Below are 15,026 nucleotides of genomic sequence, written 5' to 3' on the forward strand. Positions count from 1 at the left end.
AGGGTCTCGACCCAAAACGTCACCCATTCCTTCACTTCAGAGATGCTGCCTGTCCCGTTGAGTTGCTCCAGCATTTTGAGTCTATCTTCGGTCCTTAAGAATTTCACCTGTAATCGACATTTTCGTTACATTCCCAAAATTTGTTATTTAAAAGTTATTTGGCAATCGTCGTTTCCCCCAAATGAATGAAAGCACATGTTGTTATAGCACCAAGTGCTCAAGATAGTAACCCTACCCATTAGAAAGGCTTCGGAGAAGCGGCTGCATGTGGGCCGCCTTGTTGGTGAGAAACGTCGACGTGGGTGGCTTTAACATTGTACCCAGTTGAAAGAGTCCTAATAGGTGCTCAGATTTTGGTCTGTTTGTGAAATAAAATTAGTGACTTTCCCGCAGAGAGCACAGTTGAATTTAACAGATCACGTCAAACATTTTGGGTTTACTTTGCATTCTTAAATGTGTGAGCGATAGGATTAGCTAATTCTGCGATAGCCACAGGATTAGCAAGATGACACATTATGTCCAAGTTGTCATTTGTCAACCAAGTTTTTCACTGTATCCTGGTATACGACCATAATAAACTAATACAGGTGCACAACCTTTTATCCGGTGTTCCGGAAACCGAAAAACTCCGAAAACCGGCCATTTTTTCCAGGATGTCGTCTGCACACCAAAGCTCGCATTTGGCGCCAAACTTGACCCTAAACGACCCACGGTCAACCCAGGTCTGTACTACTGTAGCGGCTGCCTCCTCCCCGGAGACCGGGGAGACACTTAAACATCTGTAAATCATTGCTTAAATGTTGGTCAGTTAGTTTGGAGGGCTTTTATGTGAAGGAGCGGGGGGAGGTTGAAGGGGTAAACTTTAATTCTTAGTCCCCTATCTGGTCGGAGAGGTGGGGAGCGGTCAATGCCTTACCGGGTCGCCGTGCAGTAAGCTCCGCAGCGCTGTGGCCGCCAACTCCCAGCTGGGGCTGCGGGCGGCGCCGGTTGTAGCTCCGACCCCGGCAACTCTACCCCTGGCTGTGAGGCGCTCCAAATCCAGCGCCGCCCGCAGCCCCAGCTCCGCGGGAAGCGGGCAATGCCTTACCGGGTCGCTGTGCGGTAAGCTCCAGGGTGCTGAGGCCGCCTTCTCCCGACATTCGCGGAGTTGGGGCTGCGGGCGGCGCTGGATTTGGAGCGCCTCGCAGCCAGGGGTCGAGTTGCCGGGGTCGGAGCTACAACCCGCGGCCGGACGGAGCCCCCAGCTCCGCGATGTTGGGAGTCGCCGACCAGGTAGGGGACTAAGAATTAAAGTTTCCCCCTTCACCCACCCACCACCACATAAAATCCCTCCAAACTAACTGACTAACATTTATGCAATGATTTACAATGATTCTCCGGGGAGGAGGCAGTCGCTCCAGACTTTTCAAGCCGCCCGCGCTACCTACCTAATCTACGCTAAAAATCTTCCATTCGGATATCCGAAAATGTCCGAAATCCGACAAGTGTCTGGTCCCAAGGCTTTCGGATAAAAGGTTGTGCACCTGTACCTTCTTCTAAAAGACACAAATCAGAAGTAGATTTTCCTTTTTCTACAGGATCAGTGTGACTTGAGTCCCAATACAAGAAACCCAGTGCAGCCTGATGTATAATCTGTGGCCTCACTGCCACCATAGTATCTTATTTCACCGCATGGCCGTCTGCCTGATCACTTAACTCAGCTAGGAAATGTCACCCGTGGCTCAGGCTGGGACATTTGCCTCAAAGTCGGAGGGATGTTGCTACAGGTCCCACTTTGGCATGATGCCTTGGTTGCAGATGCTGCCTTTTGTTAAGCTGAGGATTAGTCTGCTGTCTGAGATGGGAGCTCCCACGCCACTGTCTGGATGTAGGGACATTCTTCTGTTGCCCTGGGCAACGTTTACCCATGGCCACATTGCTGTATACTTTACAGCGGTAACTTCAAACCAGTTGGCCGTGGAGCATTGTGAGACACACTGCGGCTGTGAAGTGTGCCCATCTCCAGAAAAGTCTCTCCCTTTATTTCTTTTGATTATGCTGCACAAGGTTTACTGCCTCTTATTCCTTTTGAAATACTCAAACAGATGGTACAGTTTTGTTCCAAGACTGTTGAATGAGATATCCTTTTGGCATCCTGGCAGTTCCTAGAACGACACCTAGAGGGAGCATTAATGTAACTGTTGCTGCCTCCTTGGATCAGTGCACGCCCATTAGTAACGGGATAATTCTTGACAGGTTCTCCACCCCAGTGTACTCCCTGCTAACGACTCAAATCGGACGTGTTTCCTTTTTAGAGGAGCACCCCTGCCTTCTTTTGAAAACCGCAGCGCAGGGATACAATCAGAGAGGCGGCACAAAGTGCTCATTGTTCCCAGCCTGGTCTAGCGGGGGGGCTTTGTCTAGAGACACTGAGCGCAGAAGCTCAATGATGATTGTGGTTGCAGGGCCCGGGCTGCTCAGTAGCATTGACATTAGCGAGTGATGGCAAACAGGGGGAGGTTTTGCTGGGAAGCTTGTGACCCAATTGTCTATTTTATCCAGGTTCCAGCATGCAAGAGGAAAGACACCTGTCCCGCACCCCCACTCCCAACGGGAGGCCCTGCCGTTCCCCGTCTGGTTACGTTGCCGGCAGAGTGATGCCCGCCCGCCCCCCTCCGTCCCCCGGAGTGACCAGCCACTCCGTGCAGTGGTCTTCCTCCAAGGCGGAGAACCAAGCCACCTTCATCACCAGAGAGAACGAGCAGTGGCGGGAGACCGAGGCAGCGAGGAAGAGGAGGAGGAAAGTGAAGAACAGTCTTGTGTGCGTCAGCATCTGTCTGGGACTATTTTTTATCGTGTTGGCCGTCGTGTTTGGCACCAATCCCGGTTCCGAGCGAGATGGTAAGTGACCGATCAGGTGGGTGATCCGTGCATGTGTTGATTTGATGATCACAGCATGGGTCACATATGCTACCTGTTGGACTTGTGGCTTATGTTGGGCCTCTAACCCCTCTCCCTGACCTCTCACTGAGGCAGAATGAACCTCTTGGAAGCCTTGCATTCAGTTTGACCCAGAGTAGAACTTCAAAGCCCACATCATCTCCTTCAGACAAGCAATAGTTTAATCTCCCATCTCCAGTCCTGCCTTGGCCCCTCTGCTGCTTTAACCTTGTGCATTACTTCTCTGAATGCTCTTCCAATCGACTTTCCACCTCAAGCTCATCTAAAGTTCTGTTGTCCCTGTGCTGACTGGCACTGAGTCACATTCACCCCCTGCCTGGTGTTGATGCTGGTTTTACCTTGTAGTAAACATTATTCCCTTATCATGTTTCGTATCATGATGCTTATCATGTATCTATACACTGTAAATGACAATTGGAGACGAGTATTCTCTTTCCGCTGACTCGACAGCATGCAACAAAAGCTTTTCACTGCACCTCAAGACCCGTGACAATAAACTAAACTGTAAGAAACCCGAGCACCAGAGGAAACCCACGCAGTCTTGGAGAATATGCAAACTCCACACAGCCTGAAGTCGGGATCAAACCTGGGTCTCTAGTGCTGTCATGGAAACTAGAAGAACATCACCTCCTGTTCCACTTGAGTAGCATACAACCCATTGGTGTGAACAATGAATTTACCATTTTCAGGTAACCCACAGGCAGGATGTTCCTTTCCTGCAGTCCACCCAGGCTTTGTTCATCTTTTCCATACCCCACCCTATTACCCAGACCTGGTTCCTACACTTGGTTCCAATAGTCCATTGCCCACATACTACCTGGGTTTCTTATCACTTATTGCACGTTTCCTAAACATTCCTCCATCTGATACAATCTGCGTCTTTACCTTATGTGGGTTCACCTATTATCTTCCAACCCTTATCCTTCTCATCCCCCATCCCTACCCCACCTGACTCAATATGCCCATCTTTCTCGTGTTCCACTTAACACCTGCCTGCTCTGTCTCACCTCTCACTTCTATATATGGGCTATATTCTCTCTATGTGCTCAGCTCAGATGTACGGTCTTGACTGGACATGCTGACTATCCTTCCTCCTCTATGGATATGAAAGGTGGGAATGTTTTTCCTTTCACTGGTTTTCCATTTCAGCCCATTCCAGCCTTTGTATAGAATGATTTTTTTTTTCAAGGCTATGATCCAACATTCCCACACCACTCTCCAGTAAATATCAGAAACTGCAAAATAACATTAGAGTCATAGAGTGATACAGTGTGGAAACAGGCCCTTCAGCCCAACTTGCCCACACCGGCCAACATGTCCCAGCTACACTGGTCCCACCTGCCTGCGATTGGTCCATATCCTTCCAAACCTGTCCTATCCATAACCAGACCCGGGCAAAGCTTTTGTTTTCCAATTTGTAAATTACTGCTTGAGAAGCATGTGGAAATGGATTCAAAAGGGAATTCAGTAAATATTTGATGCCAAGGTATTGTGGGAATAAAGAGGAGTGAGACATCTCTGGAGAGCTATTTGAGAGAACTAGCATGGGCTTGAGCTGAATAGCCTCCTGCGGTGCTTATTCTATATTTCCAAGATCAATGGTGGAATGCTGAAAATATTGGATAAATCAAATGTCAATAACTGGGGGGCGGGTTCTAGATGGAGGATTCCCGGGGTGCTGAGGAAGGACTTTGCACCAAAAGGAGAGGCAAGGATTTGAAACTTGCTGCTTAAATGAGTGGTCAAAGCAGAAAACTCAGAACACCATTAAAATTTCCCTGAATAAATGCCAGGCTGGGAAGGGGATAGTATGAAGGCGATGGGGCGCATGACTACCTTCTGTATTGCAATTGCATCATCACACCTTCCAGAGTCTGAGAAAGACCAAGGGGCACATAAGGCTATTTGGCCCTTTGTGCCTGTGATAGCTCTTTGGAATGAGACCTAACCCATTTCCCTCATAGACGTGTAATTTTCTCCTTTTCAGCTAATTATCCAATTTCCCTTTCTGAATGCTGCTGTCACCACCCTTTCCCGTCACAGATTGCAGCTCGAAACAACTCGCCACATTTTTTTCCCCAAGGGGAGAGTGTCCTCTAGCTCTTTCACCCGTTGCCTTCGATCCACAACCCTCCTGCTGATTGAAGCAATTTTCCTTTATTTACTCTGGCATGACCTGTCAGGGTTTTATAAAAGGAAAAGGTATTTAAGGTGCTAAGTCCTGGGGCTGTGCTTACCCGACAGAGAACTTTTCACAGTTGGCGACTGATGTGAATTATTTGCTGTAATATTTCAGAGAACTGTCCCGATCACCAGCTGGGATTTACAAATTGGGATCCAGGACATAACGAACTGAAGAGAGTTGTCATCGGAAAGGGCGATCGGTTCAGACTGGTTTCATCAGCCACTCTTCATTCCATTATCATTCAGCAAGGAGGTGAGTTGGCAAATGCATTCTTTAAGTTTAGGCATGATTTTTGCAATTGGTTCTCCACTGCTGGACTTGGCCCCAAAACCTTCTGATTCAGAGGGGTGAGCACCAAACCCCTTGGGTGACCAATAACTCGTGCATCTATCCCCAAAGCCCCCCCCCCCCCCCCCCCCCCCCCCCCCCCCCCCCCCCCCCCCCCCCCCACCAACCATCTTCGGTTTCAACCAGCATCTGCAGTTCTTTCTTACATGCTAGATTAGAGGGTGTTAGGAAGGAGAAGTTGGACAAACTTGGAATTGTTTTCTCTGGAAAGCAGGAGGTTGAGGGGAGACCCAATAGAAATATATAAAATTATGCGAGGCGTAGATAGAGTAGACAGTCAGAACCTTTTTCCCAGAGTGGAAAAGTCAATGAGTAAAGGGCGAAGTTTAAGGTTAGAGGAGAAAGTTTAAAGGAGATGTGCACATTTATGCACACTAATAGAATAGAATAGAATAGAATAGAATAGAATAGAATAGAATATAGAATAGTTTCTTTATTGTCATTGTAACATGGGCCATGTACAACGAAATTTAAAATGTCAGCCAGTCAGTGCAGCATTCAAACATTTCTAAAGCTAACGAAACATCCACGGTAAAATAATAAAGATAAGCAATAAATAAAAAACACAGACAAAGCACGCATACACACCCAACCCTCCATCCTTCTGTCGATTTCACCGTTACCACAGTCCCTTAGTCTGTATCGCCCCTGCGTTCCTTGGCGGCCACATTTAGTGCTTTTATAGCAGTGGGGTAAAAACTGTTTTGTAGTCTATTTGTCCTTGTCCTTGTGGATCTGTACCGTCTGCCTGACGGCAACAGTTCAAACAGGGAGTGTCCGGGGTGGGAGATGTCCTTTATTATATTCTGGGTTTTTTTGGTGCAGCGGGAACTGTGTAGGTCCTCCAAGGTAAGGAGAGGGCAGCCGACAATCCTCTGGGCGTTGTCAATGGCCCTCTGGAGCGCTTTCCTCTGAGCCACTGTGCAGCTGGTGTACCACACGCATACACAGTATGTTAGTATGCTCTCAATGGAGCACCGATAAAAGGACAGCAGCAGCCTCTGAGTGATGTTGTTCTTCCTGAGCACCCGCAGGAAGTGCAGTCTCTGCTGGACCTTTTTCAGCAGCGCAGTGGTGTTCACGCTCCACGTCAGGTCCTCCTCAATGTGGATTCCCAGGAAGCGGAAATCCGCCACCCTCTCTACACAGTCCCCTCTGATGGTCAGTGGTACCATGTCCGTTTTGTTTTTCCTGAAGTCTATTATTACCTCCTTCGTCTTTGAGGTGTTGAGGAGCAGGTTTATTTTCTTCTTCACCACCCTGTCAGCTGCTCCACCTCATCCCGGTAGGCGTACTCGTCCCCCGCGGAGATGAGTCCCCACCACTGTAGTGTCATCCGCAAATTTGACAATGGTGTTGCTGTGGTGGACTGGGGTGCAGTCATGCGTGTAGATGGTGTAGAGCAGGGGGCTCAGTACACAGCCCTGTGGAGAGCCGGTACTGAGGCTGAGGGCCGTGGATGTGTGATGGCCCACTCTGACTCTCTGGCTTCGACCCGACAGGAAGCTATTTATCCACGTACAGGTGGAGTGTGGAAGTCCCAAGTCCCCCAGTTTGTCCACCAGTTTGTGGGGAAGGATAGTATTAAAAGCAGAGCTGTAGTCCACAAAGAGCATCCGCACGTAGCTCCCCCGCTGCTCCAGGTGAGACAGTGCAGCATGGAGAGCTGTGGCTACAGCGTCCTCTGTGGATCTATTCGCTCTGTACGCAAACTGGTGGGGGTCAAAGCTTCGGGGCAGAAGTGATGTGATGTGACCCCGGACCAGTTTTTCAAAACACTTCATCACCACTGGTGTGAGTGCGACTGGCCGGTAGTCGTTGAGGCTGGAGATGTTGTTTTTTTTGGGCAAGGGGACTATGGTGGAGGATTTCAGACAGGGTGGAACAGTGGTGGAACACTAAGTGAAGGGTGTCTGCAACACGCTGTGTTTGGGAACTTTTACATCTCCTTTGAACTCATGTTGGGAACGGAGGGATATGGATCACACACACAGGATCATATGGATCACACACACCTTTCTTCTTCCCGCCCCCCACCCCACCCGCACATCAGTGTGAAGAAGGGTCTCGACCCGAAATGTCGCCTGTTTCCTTGGCTCCATAGATGCTGCCTCACCCGCTGAGTTTCTACAGCATTTTGTCTAACTTTGATTTTCCAGCATCTGCAGTTCTTTCTTAAACACACAGGAAGAGATTAGTTTGTCAGGCATGAAAAGCAGAAGGGTCTGTTCCTGCACTGCACTGTTCTATATTCTATGTACACACAGTAGTTAGATGTGTGCTCCACAAAGTAGACAGTCTTCTTTGCAACCTTAATGGCAGAGTGGTGAAGTCGCCTGAGACGTAATCTCGATGGCTGGGCTAATGATCTCGAGATGCGAGTGCAAATTGCACCATAACATTACGACTTTAAATAATGAAATAAAAAAGCTAGTGTGAAGCCATGAGAATATAATTTTCTTGAAGATAAATCTAGTTGGCAGTGTGTTAGGAAGGAGAGGTTGGACAAACTTGGAAGAAAAACGAGTTGGCAGGGAAAGAAATCTGTTGTTTACTTGACTTGTGATGCATGATCCTGAAATATTCCAGCAAGCCAATCGTAGTTGGTCTTGATCAATAATTGGCCACAATATCCCGATCAGCTGAATAAAATAAACATGAGCGCACAGTCTGTAATCCTACCCTCCTTGCATTTAGTAATTTCTTCCTTAAAGTAACCAAAGAAGTCTGTTTTAAAATCTGCAATTTCTAAATCTGCAAGACTGCTCGATGCTGGATTTTTACTTTAAGCAGAAATATTTCCCCATCGCAGGCTAAATTTCACAATCTAAACTAATTGGTGCAGAAGATAAAACTTTGCTTTTTCCAGAGATGTTTAGCATGATAAAAGGATTTGATGCTAGGGAGTGGGAAACCTGTCTCTGGTGGGAGAGTAGGACAATGCACAACGAGGGGCAAAATCCTGAAGCTGGAGTTGGTCAGTTCACGGGTGTTGACAGGAATACTTCACCACATAAAGGGCAGTGGGACCCTTCTGGACCCTTATTATTGGGACCCTTCTCTTCCCTTGCCTTTCAGTTTTGGAAATGTTGCCAATGCTGGGGGTCAGTGGAAAGAGCTGACAATGAGAAGGGGGACATGTGAAGTGAGGTTTAAATTGGCCGCTGTCCACAGGAGCTGTGGAACGAGCTCAAAGGGGTGAATGATCTCCAGTTGCTATCTCCCTTGAGAGTGAGTGACTCTTTGCTCTGCCCCTTCTCTGCCCTCGGGAGTCGATGGTCTTCAATCTCCCCCAGCTCGAACGGCTTTAGGTTTTAACCTGTCTGAGGGATGTATCTCGTTGTGTCGTTGCACAGGAGTGTTAGTCTTTGCCGACAGCGCCGATGGTTCCAAAAACATCTCCCTGAAGTGCAGCTACATCTTGGTGAGGGATGGAGGGGAGCTTCACATCGGAGCCGAGAAGTGCCGCTATAAATCTCGAGCCACCATCACGTTACGCGGCCGATCCAACGAGGGCGAATGGTCGCCGAGCTTCGGCAGGAAATTCCTCGGGGTAGACTCGGGGGGCACGCTGGAACTCCATGGGGCCCTCAAAACATCCTGGACGCTTCTGGCCAAGACCTTGCCACCCTCTGGTCTGGAGTTTGGGTCGTACATTGAGAGGCCGGTCACCCGGGGCTTGAACGTACGTGTAGTTGACCAGGACACTGGGCAGGTGTTGCTGGCAGACCGGTTCGACACACACGACTTTGCCAACGAAAGCAAAAGGCTCCAAAAGCTGCTGCAGTCTCAAGACGTTGGCCGAATAATTGCCATTGCTGTGAGGGACTCTGCTGCCAAGAATCTCCTTCAACTGACAAAGGACACCATTCAGGAGTTGCTCGGTAGTGGACTCGTTCAGGACTTGAGTTACAGGTGAGATGCAGCTAAATTGATCTTTCTTGCAAAATAAAGTTTAAAGCTAATTTTAGGACTTTGCATTGAAAATGCAATCGTTATTATTAAACTATTTTATTTTGTTTATTTTCCCCGGAATGACACGGTGAGTAGAGCTGCAACCTCACAGATCAGGAGACCTGGGTTCAATCCTGACCTCGGGTGCTGTCTGTGTGGTGTTTGTACATTCTCCCTGCCACAGCATTGGGTTTCCCAGGTGTTCTGCTTTCCTCCCACAGTTGCTCATGTCATTTTCCCCCCCCACCCCTCCCTCAGGATGCACACCTTCTTCCCAGTACCTCGGTCACTCTTTTCCAATCCCCTCTTTCCATTCACCTCCCATCCCTCCTTATCCCAGCTCCCCCATTTATTTTTTATCTCTTGTCTTTTTCCGACCATATAGCTCCCTCTGCCTTTACAGTTCACTCCTCCCTTCCTTATCCGACACCCTTTTGTCTCCATTTCACTTCTCGCCTTTGTTACTATATCCACTGATCTGCCAATCATACCTCATCATCTGTACCCACCTATCACTTGCCGGTTTTTGCCCCGCCTTTTCCCTTCTCCATTAGTATGAAGGGTCTCGATGCGAAACATCGTTTGTCCAGTTTACTTCACAGATGCTGTTTGACCTGCTGAGTTCCTCAAACGCTTTTTTTTCAATCGAGATTCCTGCATCTCCAGTCTCTTCTTGCATTTCCACAAATGTTGCTTGAGGGGAGAAATATCATCAGGGAGACGAGCAAGGCATCGGTTGCAAGCTCTTCAGACTGTGCCTCGGATCCCCGTGTGCGAGTAGATAGGGAAACTGTCTAATATCTCCAAACGATGTCCCCTCCAATAATGCAGCCCTCCCTCAGCAATGTAGCGGTCGGTGCATCTATCCAGGGTTTGTGTGGTCAATCTCCACAGTGGGACTTGGCCCGATAGGTTTATTATTGTCATGTGTAGCGAGGTTCAGTGAAAAGCTTTGTTTTGCTTGCTATCCAAATAGATCAGAGTATCCATGTATCAAATGCAATCAAGTCAAAATCCAGAACAATAGATAGAGCAAAGGAGAAGATACAGTGTGCAGAATATACTTCTTTGCATTGTAGCACATCGGATGGTACACTAGCTTATGGAAGGACTATTCAGAAGCCTGGTAACAGAGAGGAAGAAGCTCTTCCTGAGTTTGGTGCTGCATGTTTTCAAACTCTGATTCGCAGGTAGAAGTGGCGCCCTGAGTCGTATGTCCCAATATTCTCTCTAACAAATTTTCTTCCTTCTTTCCTCCCCCTCCCCCCAACCTGCACCTCACAACTTAGAGTCGTACAGCACAGAAGCAAGCCCTTCAGCCTTCTAATTCCATGTTAATTGTCAAGTTGCCAATTTCTACACTATTTGTGGCCTTTGATTTCAAATCCCCCTGCCTCAAGAGACAGCTGCCAGAGAGGAATATTGAAATGTCGGGCCAGAAATGGCTGATTTGTCTCCCTGTGCTTCTATCTATCATGTGCCTGAGTCCAGGTCCCTTTGCTTCTGTGACCTGATTGAGATCGGTGGGGTTAAAGGCTGAGGAGCTACATTACCCTGCTCAGCAGCTATCTGGCTTGACAGAGATAGACATTAAAGGCTGGAGTAACTCAGGCAGCATCTCTGGTGAAAATGGATAGGTGATATTTCGGGTCAGGACCCTTCTTCAGACTGATTGTAGTAGGGAGAGCGGGGGAAGGAAAAATGGAAGCGAGGATAAAACGGGACAAATCAGGGCCTGCGACAGATGATATCTGACTAGGCGGTGTGACTCGGGGCAAGCAAACGTTAAAGGAGCAGTGTTGCAGTGTCTGGTCTGAATGCCAGGAAGAGTCTACATTCAAAATAACATTGAGGCTGCTGTACTGAGAAGATGCCAAAGTACACAGTGCAAAGAAATCATTTGCTGTTCAGTTTGAGTTCTGATCTGCCTGGCCTACTCCATTACTATCTCTCTGCACTATTTAGTTCTTTGAGATGATAATTATATAGGAATGGGGAAATTACCTACGACTTGTACAGCCATGGAGCTTTTAAACTGGAATTGGAGGAACTAACTCTGGAGTGCCATCAAGTGGCCAATTGATGAATTGCACAACACTTACAGCCCATAAATGGACCATGAAGCACTACTAGGCTGTGCTAATAGTCCGCAAATCAGGGTTAGGCCATTCGGCCCGTAGTCCATTTTGCCATTGTCCATGGCTACTCCATCCCTCCCTCTCAACCCCATTCTCCCACCCTCGCCCAATAACCCCAAAAACTTGTACTAATCAAGAATATTATCAATCTCTGCCTTAAAAAACATCCATTTACATGGCCTCCACAGCTGTTCATGGCAATGAATTCCACAGATTCGCCACCCTCTGACTAAAGAAATGCCTTCTCAACTCCTTTCTAAAGGTACATCCTTTTTTTCTGAGGCTATGGCCTCTAGTCCTAGACTCTCTCACTAGTGGAAACATCCTCTCCACATTCGCTCTATCTAGGCCTTTCACTATTCGGTAAGTTTCAATGAGGTTCCCTCTCATCCTTTTAAACTCCAACGAGTACAGGTTCAGTGCCATCAAACGCTCGTCATATGTTAAGCCAGTTTCTCCTCCATCCAAGCTCTCTCCCATCCTTCTTCATCTTGTCTTACAGCTTTCCTTCCCGTTCTCCTTGATGTTTATCAAGTTTTTCTTTAAATCCATCAGTTCTATTTTTTGAGACTATGTAGGAGCAAGTTCCACATTCTAGCCACTCGCAGGGTAAACACTTTTGCCTTAAATTCCACATTGGATTTATACAAACTCTTGTATTTATGGTTCCTGGTTTAGTTTTCCTCACAATAGCAATAGTTTCTACACTTCTACCTACATTCTCCCCTCTTTTAATTTAAAACACTTCTCGATCCACCTCTCAGTCTTCTGTTTCTGGAGATAAGGCCATGGCCAGTAAAGAAAATCATGTGAACTGCTCAGAAAGAGCTCAGCAGATTGAGCTGGATCTGCGGAGGCAAAATGATGGTCAAAGTTTTGGCTCGAAACCCTGCATCAGGACAAGTAGCTCCAGCACTGCATTCTTGGTCTGTATTCTATTAAGCCTTCCTGATGAGTACAATCTCTGTTTCAGCAATGTTTTCTGCACCGCTTCTAAATTCACAAAGGCAAGAATTATGTTCATAAATATCTTGGAAAATATATTTAATTAGACATTTCCTCAAATGATTTAGTACGTTTATTTTTAAGGAGTTTTTTGATAAGGTGGTCTGTGCTCGTACCATCTCGTGTGAGGGGTATTATTAGCACCAGGTAGCATCTTGCATCTTGTCTGTCCTGCAATGTGGGTGGTTGGTAAGTTGATGCCCTTTAAGAGAGTGTTAATGCAGTTGTTGTAACATCAACTCATTGATTATTGAGGTGTTGGTGTTAATGTAGTTAACGTGACAACTGCTAGTGAAGAGAGACTTGCATTTCCATAGCGCCTTTCTCCACCCAGACACTGCACACACTTTACAGAGTGTTAAGTGCGTTTTGAAACGTGTTCATTATTGGAATGTGGAAAATATTGCAGTCAGTTTGTGCCCAGCGGCCTCCCACGAACTGCAGTGTGATAATGACCAAATCATCTGCTTCATATTTTACTGTGCATTTGATTAAGGAATAAATTATGTCTCAAGGGAACCAGTGAAACTCCACTTCCCATTTTTGAAATGGTGCAACGGGACTTTTTAAGCAGATGGGGCTCAACTTAACGCCTCAGCCAAGAGACAGTGTCTCCAGCAGAGCAGCTCTCCCTCGGCACTGCATTGTGCTCAGTTGGTTCAATGACAAATTTCAATTACTAGTTCTGTTTGGCAGATGTTAAGATAATGCTGCTAGCTAATAATCTGAGCAGATGATTCCTTTGTAACTTTATTTTCTGTGCAGGCAAGCGTGGGCTCTTGTGGGTGTGATTGGTGCTGGTAACATGTCTTGTGATGAATCCGTGCGAGACTATGAGAACCACGATACAGGAGGCAAAGCCAAAGCCCGCAAGGAGTTTGTCACGGTGGATGGAGTGAGGTTTGCAGTATCTGCCTCGAGTCAGTGGAAGAAAGGTGCCCAACCTTTGATCATTTGGCTCTTGCTCAAGATGTGTACATGTGAATTCTGCATGACCTTTTTTTGCTATTTTATTTTCTAATTTCTGTTCTTCACTCTGTTTAAGCAAAACTATTCCTATCATATATTGTAACACCCAAGAGCCCAAACTTGCAAGGAAAAAAACTACTTGGCAATTTGTTGGTCACAAGACTGACCTTAAATGTTGCTGTGTGATGGATCGTTGAGAACGAGTTGATGAGCCGCCATTTTGATCAGTAGCAGTCCGTGCAACAAGGCAGGTGTTCTCGTGGTGCTGTTGTGTAGAGGGTTCCAGGATCTACACCCAGCAGCAGTGGAGGACCAGAGATCATCGCCTTGCATGAGCCGCAAGGGTGGAATTATCTTGTGTCTGCCTATTTCCAAGGAGCTTGTCGTTAACTCCTTGAAGTCCTTGACTTCGCTCCTCACTGTTGCATTGTACCACTTTACTCCCAGGGGGGAAGGAGGAGGTGGCAGAAAGGGGATTAGTCAAGCAGACTTGTCACAGTAGCAAGAATTCACCAGAGTGGTGGAGCATCTGTTTCTGCCATGATGGATCAGTCTCTTATTGGCTCAAAGTCTGGCAATCTACCCAGGCCATGACACAAGTGAGGCCAGGTGTAGGAAAGAACAGCAGATGGTGGTTTACATTGAAGATAGACCTCAAATGCTGGAGTACCTCAGCGGGACAGGCAGCATCTTTGGAGAGAAGGAATAGGTGAGGTTTCGGGTTGAGACCTGGCCTTCTCTCTTCCAACGTCCCCACAAGTGTATGTTGACTCCGTGGGATGGAAGCATATGGGTTTTTGTCTCGCCTTTCACTCCCACAGTCAGGTGGCTGACACATTTTACAGCTAGTGATGTGGTGCAGCAATTGTAACCTGGGAGATGCAACTACCAGTTGTTCACTCTGGGCTCCCATGGGTAGCAACGTGGTATTGGCCAGATCACTCACCTAGATTTACAGAGATCTTGGCTGAGGGTTGAGCACTGAGTCTTGGACATGGAGGTTCTCCTGTTCTGTTCACAATCTTGTCCTGGGATCTTTTAATTCCATTGAGAGGCCAGACAGGGCTTCAGGTTCACATCTAAAGCCAAGCACCGTGTAGCCCCAGGACTCTCTCAGTACTATCAAAACAGATAGAGTATGATGAAACAGTCCTTTTGGCCCGTTCAGTCCGTGCCAACCATCAATCACCCATTTACACTAATCCTACAGAATGCAATTTTAATTCTCCACACATTCGAACACTCTTCTATACACTAAGGGGTAATTTACAGTGGTCACTTTAGACTTTAGAGATACAGAGCGGAAACAGATTCCACTTCGACCAGCGATCACCCCATACACTAGCACTATCCCACAGACTCGGGACCATTTACAATTTCTCTAACCCAATTAACCCACAAACCTGTGTCGAACCCAGGTCTGGCGCTGTAAGGCAGCACCTCTACTACTGTGCCACTGTGCTGCCCCCACAGAAGACCTCCAAATT

General features: G+C 47.3%; 1 protein-coding gene across 1 annotated transcript in view; it reads left to right on the plus strand.

The window, feature by feature from the left end:
- cemip2 (cell migration inducing hyaluronidase 2) overlaps positions 1 to 15,026 on the plus strand; it is an 86,618-nt gene that overhangs the window by 17,001 nt on the left and 54,591 nt on the right. The window contains exons 2-5 of the mRNA XM_055632480.1: positions 2,542 to 2,880; positions 5,237 to 5,377; positions 8,830 to 9,388; positions 13,336 to 13,505. Coding sequence (XP_055488455.1) covers positions 2,550 to 2,880; positions 5,237 to 5,377; positions 8,830 to 9,388; positions 13,336 to 13,505 — 1,201 coding nt within the window. The 5' untranslated portion in view covers positions 2,542 to 2,549. The remainder of the gene's footprint in view (positions 1 to 2,541; positions 2,881 to 5,236; positions 5,378 to 8,829; positions 9,389 to 13,335; positions 13,506 to 15,026) is intronic.

This window comes from Leucoraja erinacea, chromosome 3 (assembly GCF_028641065.1).
Source record: "Leucoraja erinacea ecotype New England chromosome 3, Leri_hhj_1, whole genome shotgun sequence".
Taxonomy (NCBI): Eukaryota; Metazoa; Chordata; class Chondrichthyes; order Rajiformes; family Rajidae; genus Leucoraja; species Leucoraja erinaceus.